At 37.6% G+C, this 13164-nt stretch overlaps 1 protein-coding gene across 1 annotated transcript in view; it reads right to left on the bottom strand.

The window, feature by feature from the left end:
- Positions 1-13164, bottom strand: part of LOC117412348 (FYVE, RhoGEF and PH domain-containing protein 3-like) — a 70127-nt gene that overhangs the window by 33055 nt on the left and 23908 nt on the right. Inside the window, exons 2-3 of the mRNA XM_034020672.3 lie at positions 2150-2323; positions 174-366 (exon numbers count right to left, since the gene is read on the bottom strand). Of these exons, the coding sequence (XP_033876563.3) occupies positions 174-366; positions 2150-2323 (367 nt within the window). The remainder of the gene's footprint in view (positions 1-173; positions 367-2149; positions 2324-13164) is intronic.

A 13164-nucleotide genomic window follows, 5' to 3' on the forward strand; every position in this document is an offset into this window, starting at 1 on the left:
AAAATGAACAGAGTAAACGTTTCTGAGGGTGGTGTTCCCGATTATTTTCTGTTTCACTGTCTCTGCATGCAACATTCTAATTACAACATTCAAATACTGTGCTAAAATCTCATTCATAAAATCATACAAATGTTAATGAATATATAAAAAAGAAAAAGAAAAGACAACTGTACCTGGAGCTTTCAAACTTCTCAATAAGCAAGCACACACTGTTGGGCGATTCTGTGTCCTCCTTCCACGCAGAGGTGCAGTTGTTGCCTGGCTTGGGAAGTGGGTCCGCAGGCAAAGGCCTGGAGGGTGCCGGTGGGATTGCCCTGGGTCGTCTGTCCGGATCAGGGGTCTGAAGATGAACAGGCTTAGGGGGCACTAGGAAGAGAACACAGCGTTGAACAGCCTTTACGACTGAGGCAAGGTCTTCATTGCTGCTCTCCTGCGCGGCTTACATCACCCAAGGGAAGAGTCTTCCATGGTTTAGACTGCCAGCTCCTTAAAGGACGTCCATTTCAATGAGCTTTTTAAAGAATTTTTTTTTTAAACGGCACTGGGTGTTTAAAGTTAGAAAAATGCACTCGTCTGTAAAGAAGAAGATTATTATGGCCAGCCTATGCTGGAGACTACCACTTCCTTATTGCTAAACAGGATGCAGCAATGTGTGCACGTAAGTAGCGTGTGGTTTTAAAAAAAATATATATATATACTATATATGATGGCACAATCATATGTTCTCCGCAGAAGTCCCCTCAATGCTAGGAAGGGGTGTTGTGATAAAACAGGTCAGGTAAAATTACTGTAGACTTCAGAACTGCTTCAGAACTTGAAAAAAAGATGTAAACATAATAAGAGAGCCTTTTTCAGAAACTTGCACACACAAAGTGAGAATAACTCTTTAACTGTGGTTCTCGTTCAACAGTTTCCTTCCTCTTTGGGCTGCACTGAGGCCATGATAATAAAAAGTAAAAACATGCAGTAGTAGCTTATCATTTTGCTGTCATGACGTAAAAGCACCAGCATTGTACAGGGTTTTCGAAGATGGACTTACCAAGACACTGTAGGGGTTGTTTTGTGTCATTTTGTTTGGGGAAAGGGGGTGGGGGGCAGGGGTTCACAGTTTCTTTCATGGTTTCAGATTTACGTAAGCAGTAACCCATGGCAACATGTTTACAATTTTGCAGAAGTCCATGTACCAAAAAAAAAAAAAAAAAAATGACAACACCTTGCCTGTCTACAGTTTTGAATAATTATCTCATTCTGCTGTGTGAGCCAGTTAACCTGCTGCCAGGGAGAAATGTGTACTTCCCTGAATTACACATTCACAGTGAAACATGGTAAACAGCATTTGCAGTGTGATGTAAACCTGGATTCAAATTACTCAAAATAATTAAATGTTGTGTATCTCAAAATGAGAATCATATTCTGAAAGTCCTAAAGGCAAGTTAGTACAAAAGGCTCCATCACCTAATGCCACTTCCCATTACAAAAATAATAAAAATAAATAATATCTAGGTACTGTTTAACAGGAATAAAACCTAATCATGGCTTCTCCTCGAAACCAGAAGCATTGCTTTCATGGTAACGAGTAAGATTGTGGTTGATGGATGCAAGGACACCAATTTGAAGCCATGTGTGAGGAGAGACTACTTGTTCCTTAAACAGGCAAACCATACGATTAGTCTCTTACCAACTATACTACTGGAACAGAAGCAGAAGGCAGGACTCCTCTAAACCAAACTACACTGCAAGGTAGACTCAACAGCAGCAGCTGTGATGGTGGTTTGAATGGATAAACATGATGCACTTGCTATTGTCTGGTTTCCAGTATAACACAGGAGGCATCAGAAACATGCACCTTTTATTATTTCAGACGGGCCTTGTTCTACTTTACCCATAAACAAACAATTTCTCAGTAACTTAAGTCATACTTTCAAATATGCACATTTGAATCATAATAGCCAGCAGGTGCCAGCTAAGCTTAGAATCTTTGCCTTTTGGCGATATCATATAGATTAGTTGGTTCATAACAGCAATAATGTCTTCTAAGGTAGCTTAATGTATTCCCAGGGAGTTCTAGTTGTGTCCTCCCCTTCTTTTAGCCCCCTTGCCTTCAAGCTCCACAGTTAATCATGAACATTACTTCTCACTTCGGACCTACCCTGGGGTTTTTGTGCAGGTGGTATCTTCAGTGCAGCCGTGCTGTTGACACAGTGTGTCTCTGTTTTCTGAAGACATGGTGCAGAGTTATGGTGGGGCAGATAACCTCTGATTTCCAAGGGTGAGCTGGAGGCAACAGGACGGCATTTAATTTGCAGTAAAGCTTGACTGCAACCTGCACAAATAGGAAAAAAAAAAAAGAGAAAAAACGTTTAGGCTACTCGTTAATTTAAGCGGTTTGTGATACAGCACTGCACAAAAGCTCCCAATGCACCAGCACTAACAACTGTATGATTAAAATTTTTGTCGCATTCAATAACCCAGCATTTATTCGCAGTAATCCAATTTGGCAAAACATTTAAAAAAATCCACTACATGGCACACACTTGAGCATTAAACAGGCACACACACACTTTCATCACTTAAAAACCACTGTAGATCTCCAATTCTATTTCATATTAAGGGATAAGTATAAGGGTGTCTGCTATGAAATAAATAAATAAATAAATAAATAAATAAATAAATAAATAAATAATAATAATAATAATAATAATAATAATAATAATAATAATAATAATAATAATAATAATAATAATAATAATAATCTATGTGCACTTTTATCTGGTTTATCAAAAAACAAAATAATCTTCATTTGTGAAATTTAGAACTCTCACAAGAGTCATTGTATTTGCAGTGCTGTGTTCCCGGTATTCCCTTTTCTAAATATATTGAAATACAGAAATACAAATCAACTGCTCAGAGAACCTTTTGGAAGTGGGCTACTTCAGAGCTTGTCTATCCAGGGGATATGGAAAGTATTGAGGCAGCTGAGACCAGACCATTTAAAACAGATCCAGATATCGCTTTTATAAGTATGAGGATCTAGATTAAAATGGACTTCATCACTGCCAGGAATACCAATACACTCCTACCTATATTTCAAACAAGAATACCAACTCGTACAGATATGCCACTACTGTAGGTTGTAACGTTTCACTGAAAAAAAGACAACAGACCAACTTGTAGTCAAAGCAATAGTGTCTACCAATCACATAACAAACCTCCACTACAGTACTTTTGCAAAATAACATGTTTGGTCTGAAGTGAGTATTTTTTTTTTTTTTTTTTATCTATTTTTAACTCCCAGAACATGTGCAAATATAGACAAGCCCAGAAATTAAACCAACATTAAACCAACAGACCCTTGTTGGTTTAATGACTCGCACACATTATGTACTGTTCAGATATAAATGTGAAGGCACATATCTCTGTCTACAGCATATTTCAAAACAGCAGGTCCATTTATAAAGAGTAATCTCATGACAAAGACAAAATATTAATAGGCACATATTTATAAAAAGGCTACTCAGTTTTCGAAACCGCACTTAGTGTAGAGACCTTCAGTTTCTATAAAGCGGAGGCAATGTAAATGTATACAACAAACTAACTAGTATATCTTTCATTCCTTTCAGATTCAGATTGCTCCAAAACATAAAATGATCTTTTAAACATGTAGATCAGAGGTGCACAATTCCAGTCCCTGAGGGTCCAAAGCCCAGGGATGGAAATAAGGCTCCTATTGCATAGCAGTTTCACCCATTCCAGGTTTTACTATGAGCTCAATTAGCCACAGTTTGTAAAGGGTAACAAGCTCAGGTGTGTCTTATTAAACTCATGGTAAAACGAGGAATGGATCAAAAAATGGGAGTCTTATTTCCATCCCCCCTGGTCTTTGTTCCCCCTGTATCCTAAATTACTTAGTTGACTCTATTTAACCTCCTTTCATCATTATTGCATTATTGATTTGTGCACCCCTGCTGAGCGCCCTGCAGTGCATGTTAAAACAAAACTAAAATAAAACGGCTGTTAAACAGTTTGGGTAAAGCATGCGTTTATTTAGGTAAATACAGTACACACACTTCACTAAGCTACTTCTGCATCCAAAGATGCTGTCCTGGGAAGTGGAAATGTCCATCTTCATTAAGAGCTCCGTAAAACATGTCAAACATCACATGATAGCATGCAGCATTTCTGAACAGTGTGTGGTTCATGCAGCTTCCTGTGTACAATAATCACATGATAAATGGAGGGTGATTGAGGTCTAACTAACTAAATAAGCTCTACAAAAGTTGTCTGTTTACCATCCAGAACGTCTCCGCTGTTTTGATGGGTTTTCTTCGCAGCCTGTGCATGTACACTACATGTATTGCACACTAAGTGCTCTTTCAGCAGAACCAGGATATGTATGCACAGTTATTTGGTTAAGCAAAGCATTTGAAAGACAAGTCTTAGATCTTGTGATAGCACATTAAAGTGTTCAATGCAAATTACTGAAAAATGGAACAAGTAAGGTTAGGGTAGGCTTTGTTGTCATCACTTTTACAAAGTATCATCAAATCCATTTTTCTTTAGTATTAAAATCTAGTATTAAAATTGTAAAGGCAGGCCAGCACAAAAGATAATAACTACTGTACATTGTATTTCATTGTGTCTTATCACAATCTGCAGTATAACATGCAATTTGCATTGTATTATACAATAGTCATAAATTTAGATCCCTGTTGATGACAGTACGTGGGCACCATAGGTAAACAATAGGACAGACCTTTAATTTAAATTGTATTTATACAGCAAGACTACTTCAAGTTTCATATTAGCCATTTAGTAACAAAACCCCAAACCCCAAACTAATCGTTGCTCTCACATACTCCATTATGTGGCAGTCCTAGACATCTGCTGGGTGACAAACACATTACAGGAATTCAGACCCCACGGTTTCACAATCCTAGTGACACCACTTGCTCTTCCAGTTACCCAGATCATACAGTAAAATAAATGTTGCTCAATGTAGAACATTCAGCAAAATTTCTTTAACTTTTATACTATAAATCTTATCATAAAACACCAGCAATCCAAAAGGCATTTCTGCATCACTGAGCCTAGAGATTCACTTTCTTAATAGATCTGAGATCATCCAGATTTGTCACAGGTCTAAAACGTTACCTGTTGTTTATTTCATTTCAAGAATCACAGTACAAGTATTAATCGGAGAAATGTGTGTGTGGCTGTGTTTGCCACAGGTGTATTATTTATTCTAATTGATTTATTTTTATTTAATTAGCGTCACCTGCCTGGAATTAACAGGCAGGTATTTAAACAAGACAAAACGTTTGTTCTAGGCAGTCTCCAGTCTGTATGAAGAGAGAGGCTGTCATTGTGAAGAGACCTGTGTGGTTTAACAAAAGGTTGTGTGTAAACCTTTTTGTTTTTGGTGTAACGTTAATGTTTTGTGACTGGTAAACAGTTTAGCTGTCCAGTTTGTTAGTCTAAGGACGGTACAAAGTTTAGTTAGTACTCCGTGTGTGAGTTAGGTTTTTGTTTTTGTTTTGACAACTTTTATTTCTGTAAATAATAAAATTGCACGTACATGCTTAAAAACTTAAAATTCTTGTATCTGGGTCTGTATAAAAGGGGCTACAAACCCAAAATTAAGTGGAAATCGTACAATATACACACACACACAAGCTGCCATAATGTAAACCTAGTAAATGAACTGTTGCCTGAATTCTTACCAACAAAGCCTGTCTTTCTGTCTAATGGAACAGAGCCCTTGATGTCAAGCAGTGAAACAAATCCATAATACCCCATGCTAACTGACCATTCAGTTAATCCTAGATTGAGATTGAAACTGCTTTAGCAGAAACAAACTATCATTATTAGGAAGTTGAAAATAACCAAAAACATAGCAATGGCTAGTTTTGTAGTTGGTGTACTGTATACAGTGCATGCAAAATATATAACAGAGATGTGATGCAAGAGGACACATACACAGGGTGTACCCCCAACATGCCCCAGGCAGCCCCTTCAGCAGCATGACCAAACGCTCTGGGGTAATAGATAAAGATAATACAATGCAGTCTACAGGAAAACACTGACTTGTTTATGTACAAAGAGTAACAAGGACAACCAAAACAAAACCAATCAACAGAGCAGCATACACCCAAAACATGCTCATCACGGCATGGATCCCTGTATAACAGCAACGGTGACAGGAACATGCATTGCATGGGTGCGTTATCGGGTGGGCTACCGAGGTAAACTACACTGTCATTTATGTTTCAGCATTCCCATTACATTTCATAATAACTTCTTAAGTAGACAAACGTTTCATCTCGTGCCTTCATGAGCGTACGGATCTCCAACACTGTAATAAGGTATGTACAGCAGATCACACACAATACGTGCGTTTACTGTAATATGGTAAGCATTATGCTGTTCTTTCTTGGCTAATTCAAAATGTAAGAATATCTGAAGACTAAACTCATGACATAACTCATCACTTAACTGTGGAATAGATCTGTTCTGCTTCACAATGAGTTCAGCAGGAAATTGAGGGCTGTTTTAAACATTCCCTGAATTACAGATTCGCAAAATAAAAAGTGTTACCTGATATACAAAGGGCACTTACAGCGTTTACCCAAGGCGTGTTTCTACCTGCACAGCATCTCCTCTCAGAACTAAACAAAGAAAACCAATTCAAAAGAGACTAACTTTTCTCCTTAAATAAATATAAACCGTTTTGGAGAACAAACCACGTATTAAATAAAAAGAACTTGAAAATACACAGGAAGGCATACCATTGTTTGTGTGTGCTGTATATACAGGAATGTAAACAGATTTATAATCCACCAGTAGATCAGCTAAACGTAATAAACTCAACTACTTACATGTCTGAGAATAGTCTCTCCTTCAAACCTGTACAACTGTATTTCCAGTATCAAGAGCAGCCTACACAACTGTTCCTTTTTTCAATGGTTTACCGTTTCCAAATTACACAGCAACGGTTCCACTCTCAGTGCAGTGCAGCCGCCACATCACCTGCTTCAACTGAAACTATTTGTGTTACCTTGCAGGATTCTCACCTACACACCTGTAAAACCACGTTACCATGGCAGCAAAACAATATTCTTCATACTTACCAAACTGGCTCAGCTGAAATGCAAGATTTCCTCTGCAGCCCAGAGTCACAACACCAAGTTCCCAAAGTCACGTGCAGACCTGCAGGTGAGGCTCTTGTACGTTACATTACAACGGCAATGAGACACCGAACATACGTTTTAGAATCTGACTTGGAATCTTGTTGTTAAAATAATCCCAAACAAGAAACGGGACAGATGGCGACAGTGTGTGACGAAGCACAATAAAATGGCAAACACAGCACTACACAACTCAACAGCAGGTTTCTCAGAATTGCTGGTTGTACCTAAAAAGGTCATACTGTACAGTGCAGTATGGGCAAAGGCACTTCATTACAAAACATTTTAATGAACTGTTGTGAATGGTGATAAACACATGGAAGGAAGGGCACACTGTGAACTCGGATGTTCCCATAGCAAGCTAGTAGAACCGTAACTGGTTGAACACCTGGCTACTAGAAATGAAACGTCAATCATATTACTTCCAAGGTGACCTGTATCTTTCTCAGCCACTCCTCCAGAATCCCAGCGCGTTGACATAAGACTGCATTTACAAGTACAAAAAGGAACCACCAAAGCCAGAAAGCCAACATACCGGTTAACACATCCCACAAAATAAATTCAGACGTTTCTGCAGGAACACACTACATAAAATAAAGAAAGCACTTGAGAGATATATATATTTTTAAAATAATATCATTGACAATGGATAAGGTACTATATGGCACACAGTGATACTTGTTAGGGTTACCATATGGCTCCAGATTAACCGGACGCTTTGAGACAGACCGGGATTTCAAAATTCCCCATATACTGAAAGTAATTCACGTATAAATGAGCTCCACCTTTGCTGAGATTAATCCTGCTGTGGTGGAATTGCTTGGGCACAGCAAACAATTCACACTGATCAGCTGCTTCTGATCAGATCTTAATGAACGAATAGCTAATTTATCGATAGAGCAACGAGATGATGATGAAATTGTATTTGCAGAATAAAATGGGCAATTGAATTTTAACAAACAGAAAAAAATAGCGACTGGCTGCAATTCATTCTTGGTATAATACAATTATTTGACGCGCATGCGGGTATTTAAGCACCACTATTAATTGTAGCTAAGGATGGTTCATTTACACCTTCATTTATTTCAATTTAGGGGCAAGTTTGAAATCCCGTTCTGTCTCACAGCGTCCGGTTAATCTGGAGCCACATGGTAACCCTATACTTGTTCTATAATAGAAATGCAGTATATTTGTGTCGTATGTTTTTTTTTATTGTTTAGTGCAGAATTAGCCCCTGCAATATTCTTTTATCTGTCTGTATTAAGGTTAAGGGGAGGTGGAACTGCAGCAGTATTTACCATCTATCACTATTACAGACATACAGCACAGTACTTCTCCTTGAGTGAGAGCTTGTGTTTTTGTTCCTCTCCCCTGCACCACCACAAGTCATACAAAATCCTGCTTCACTGGAGCGGAAACAACACAATGCATACGAGAGAACCTGCAGAGCTCTGAGCCAAAAAGTGAAGCCTGTGTTTAATTAAAGAGCAACACCCAATGGTATAGGTGGAGGCACAACATCCCACATTGAGTGTATTTAAATGAGCTGAAACAGTGTCAGATATACAGTGTTAAAAAAACACCATTCTTCAACCCTGCTGGTGTTTACTCCACAGGGGTGATGTACTGACCTCCTCATTAACCGAGCACAATGCAAATACAGAGATCAGTGGTAAAGTAGGATTTGCTGCTGCTTAGAGAATTACAATAGAACTTGGCATGACAGGCATTTACCATTTAAAATACCTATCTGAAACTAGAACTAAAATGACACCAATCTCTGCTTTACACCAAGGTTCAAAACATCCCACTGTATTGTTGCAAAAATGGATATTTTTAGCAGAAAGAATACCTAGGTCATTTCTATGCATGGAAAAAGAAACAAGATGAAATGATCAAACTGGCTCTTTGTAAGCCGATTCCTTTTATCTGAATGCTAATAGCTGAAGGGTTTTTTTTACAGCTTTTGACAGATGCATTCATTTAGAACGTGCTGCAGACAGTGTACAGTCAGAAGCAGGGCATGCTTCACAGACTACAGTATCAGTGCTATTCTTTCTCAGCAGATACAGCAAGATAATGTTACTCTGAAAATGCAATGACAGTCTCTTGGGAATTACCAGGAAGCCATCCTTATTTTAAAATGCAGTTTATATGTGTGGTTCATGCAGTTTAAGATGTCAGCAATAAAGACTGCTAAAATTAGAAAAAGAAGTGCTTATTTGGCAATGCATTTTTGATCCCATCATCCATTGTTTCTGAATTAAAAAAATACATTTATATTCTCATGAAACACAGGTTATGGATTGTATTTTCACTAGAAACACGTACTGTAAGAACCTTTAAATAAGCTCTTTTCTTTTAGTGTGCTAAAAAACAAAACTATTTATTTATATTTACTTAGAGCACAGTGCCACCCGGTGGCAAAATATTGCAACTGCAGTTATTTTTTAAAGGAACAGCCCTGAACAGGATTACAAAAAATACTCTTTGCTACTACAAGTACAATACACTACTCTTTTTGAGTGGAAGATACTGTGAAGTGATTCTTATAATTTCACATTAAAAAACAGCAAGCAAAGATCGAGAATTGCTTATCTACCGTACGATTACAAGGAACACAAGCAGCAATTCACATTTATCACAACTGTCTTCATTACTGCCAATACGTGTTCAATTTATAAAACAGCATTCCTGCAGTAACAAGCTTTCTGACCTCAGCTTTTTTGGAATGCATTAAAACACACATTATATATATTATATATATATATATATATATATATATATATATATATATATATATATATATATATATATATATATATACACGAGAGACTATTTGTAAATGTGACTTTAAAATCTTTCCTAACCCTTTCATGGACAAAAAAGACACATTTGAGTTCAGACGCAAGTTGTGAATTACATTTCAAATTCTCTTCACAGCAGTATTATTATTCTAATTATTTTTTTATTTTTTAAATCACCTCTTGTCTTACCAACTCCTCATGATGGAATTGAATCATGATTACAGTATTTGACTACATGGTATGATCACAACCAATACCTTTTTGTAATTATTGACGTGTTTTGACAAAACCCAGAGGAATACTGCAGACAACAGTCTCAGCAATGTGAAAGCAAGGGTTGCTTCTGAGGTAATAAAGGAAGTTCCGGCTCCAGCACTTTAAAAGGCTTTCTCCCTTAAGAAGCCGTTTCCACAAGATAAATCTGGAAACAAAAGCCTCATCACGCTGACATTTATTTTATGCTGTATGGGCCTTGAGGCGAGAACACCTTATTTAATCTGTCAAGGTCTGAATAACTACGGCTGGCATTATCCACAACATAATTATTGCAGCGTCTATCTTCTCATGAGAACTACAACTGAAAGTTGCCGGGGCTCTGAACTGAAATGGGGTAGAATCATTTGTATAAAATATCGCTGTTCATGATGTGGACCATGTATAGCCAAACAAAAGTTCATCATAAAACAAATGATAACAACAAAGTTCACAGTATTCCAAGCCAAATGTCAAATCCTTCAATTTATTTAAACAATTTAAGTTTACATCCAGGCTGCATGTTCAAATAAGGACATGTTGCAGAAAGAAACACACCAGTTAGTAAAGGAATCCTGTAACAATCTGCAGAATCTCTCCAACAGGACACTCTTTAATGAAGTATTGGACCGCATCAAGGCACTGTCGAGGTCTGCTTTCAAATTCAAACAGAAACCCATGTACCTCAAAATAAACACACTTGTGTGGAAGCAAAGAATCTGTGTAAATTCAGTCAGGACAGCAATCCAAGTGCTCAGTGCTGACATCTAATGAGAAAGCAATTCTGAGCGTTACATAAAAGCAATTCTAATCTGAAATCAGTCATATTTTACGAGTATCGAAGAAAATAAATCGTATTAATATTTCAGCATGCATCACAATCGCCTGTGTTAAACTGCACTGCACACTCTCTTTTTATTCTTCAGTTTTGACAATGTACAATATCCACACTTGCTTTTTCCACACAATTTGAACACAGTGTATATGCTGTGCACTGTTCCCTAATACATGGTTCACAAGTTCTGTACAGTATGCTCAGAGGGAATTCTAAGTGGACTGCACTTTACATTCGACTCAATTATAAATATCCAGAAGAGTGCAGACTGAAGTCTTTGGAAGTTTAATGATACCAAAACCAGCAACATCACTCAGTGCCATTTAACTGCAGCACACACTTGCTTCCAGGCCAGGTCAAGGGTTCAATTGACTGCTTGTGGGGAAAGTCCTTTAGCTTACATGCATCTCCACCGCCTAGTTGATCATTGTTTCCTATCCTTATAACCCTTCATATTTTCAGTTGCGTGTATCTACATCATCCAAGTTTGTGGTCATAAAGAAAAGCCACTCACAGACTTAATCTTTGTCAAATTTATAAAAAAAAGAGACTACATTAGACTAAACAAATTGCTGGGTATGATTACAAAGCATTTGGTCTCTACGAAGTCCAAGCAAACAAATCATTGTTTTGGTAACAGGTGTGGGAAGAATTAAGAATTTTGTAACAGTCTTCTTGCTTTATTCTGCCAGTCTCCTGACCTTTATCAGGGTCAAAACAGCCTCACAGAATGTCCATGTCCCCCTGGTACTCCCTGAAGTCCTCACATCCATGTACTGACCGGGCACAACTCGCATTTCTTTCTGATTGAACTGTGCACAGTAAATGCACCAAGTACAGATCTTTATAACTGCTTCCATTAGTGCCAATTAAACACATATGTCAACTGTTTTTTGCCGAACAAGCAATGTGAAACTCTGATCACACGCACATTGGAGCCGTACAGTAGATCCACACTATTCATTTCAATAGGCAACAGTACTTGAAGTCACATTTAATGTATTGCAGTGATTTAAACCTAGAGTAAAAGCTGTTCACTAAATGTGTCACCTGATGATAAAGGAAGAGAAAATCTTCTCAAAACTGTTGATCAAAGCAGTTCTGCTAAGACACGTTGCTGTAAGTGACTACTACATTATATAAACCTCTGCTGTCAGCCTTTCATGTGGAAATCAGTATTAATATTCAGGATTTTTTTTCTTGGATCAATTTGAAAAAAATGTTAATGGCTCAACAAGATTATTGGAGACTGTTCTGTCTGACAGATATGGAACTTGTGTCTTTTGAAGTTTGGAACCTGAATAAGTTACATGAATATGGCAGAAGTACAGTGGGATGCTCACACATAATTGAGCGGAATGTAGGTCGAATGGAATTAAAAATAAGCGCGTTTAGATTCAGAAAGCAGCTGCCGCTCTAAGACACAGATCTGCCGGTCTGATGGAGTCTCTTTTACTTCAAAGAAAGCCTTGAAGAAATGGAAAAGTGTTGAATAAGCACTTGCTCCACTATTTTAGCTACTGCATGAATCTGGTTACCTGCAGTCAATAAAGCAATGCTTGGATTTTCTGAGCTGTCTACAGCTACTACTGATCTAAGGTGTTCTACATCATGGTTGGATTGATGAATAAATGTGTGACAGATATAATGGATTGGTATCTACAGTAACATACAGTTAGATTTAAGATGGTTTATTAGTGGTAAAACAGTGACAGACTAAACAGTGGTGTGTCTATATTAAATAGCTTGATCAGTAAATGTTATACATGAAAAAATATATTTTAGCTGAGCTTTAAAAACATCCTCAATAGATTATCAAGATGATACAATACTGTACAGTACTTAACACCTGATAAAAGATAATTACGGTTATTTATTGAGGACATTTTCATATCTCAGCTCAAAATGATTATTTCCTACGAGAGGTAATCAACATCCAGTTCTTGTGCAAATATTTAGACAAATGTTTTGCAGAATCGATTTCCAGGTGTCTGTCCTTTCCAGAAGTGTGAACAGCTTACAGTCGCATTCTCGTTAGTGTGGCCGTTTGTGCAATCGTCTACTTTGATGGTTTAATCCATCACTT

This window comes from Acipenser ruthenus, chromosome 25, assembly GCF_902713425.1.
Source record: "Acipenser ruthenus chromosome 25, fAciRut3.2 maternal haplotype, whole genome shotgun sequence".
NCBI classification, from domain to species: Eukaryota; Metazoa; Chordata; class Actinopteri; order Acipenseriformes; family Acipenseridae; genus Acipenser; species Acipenser ruthenus.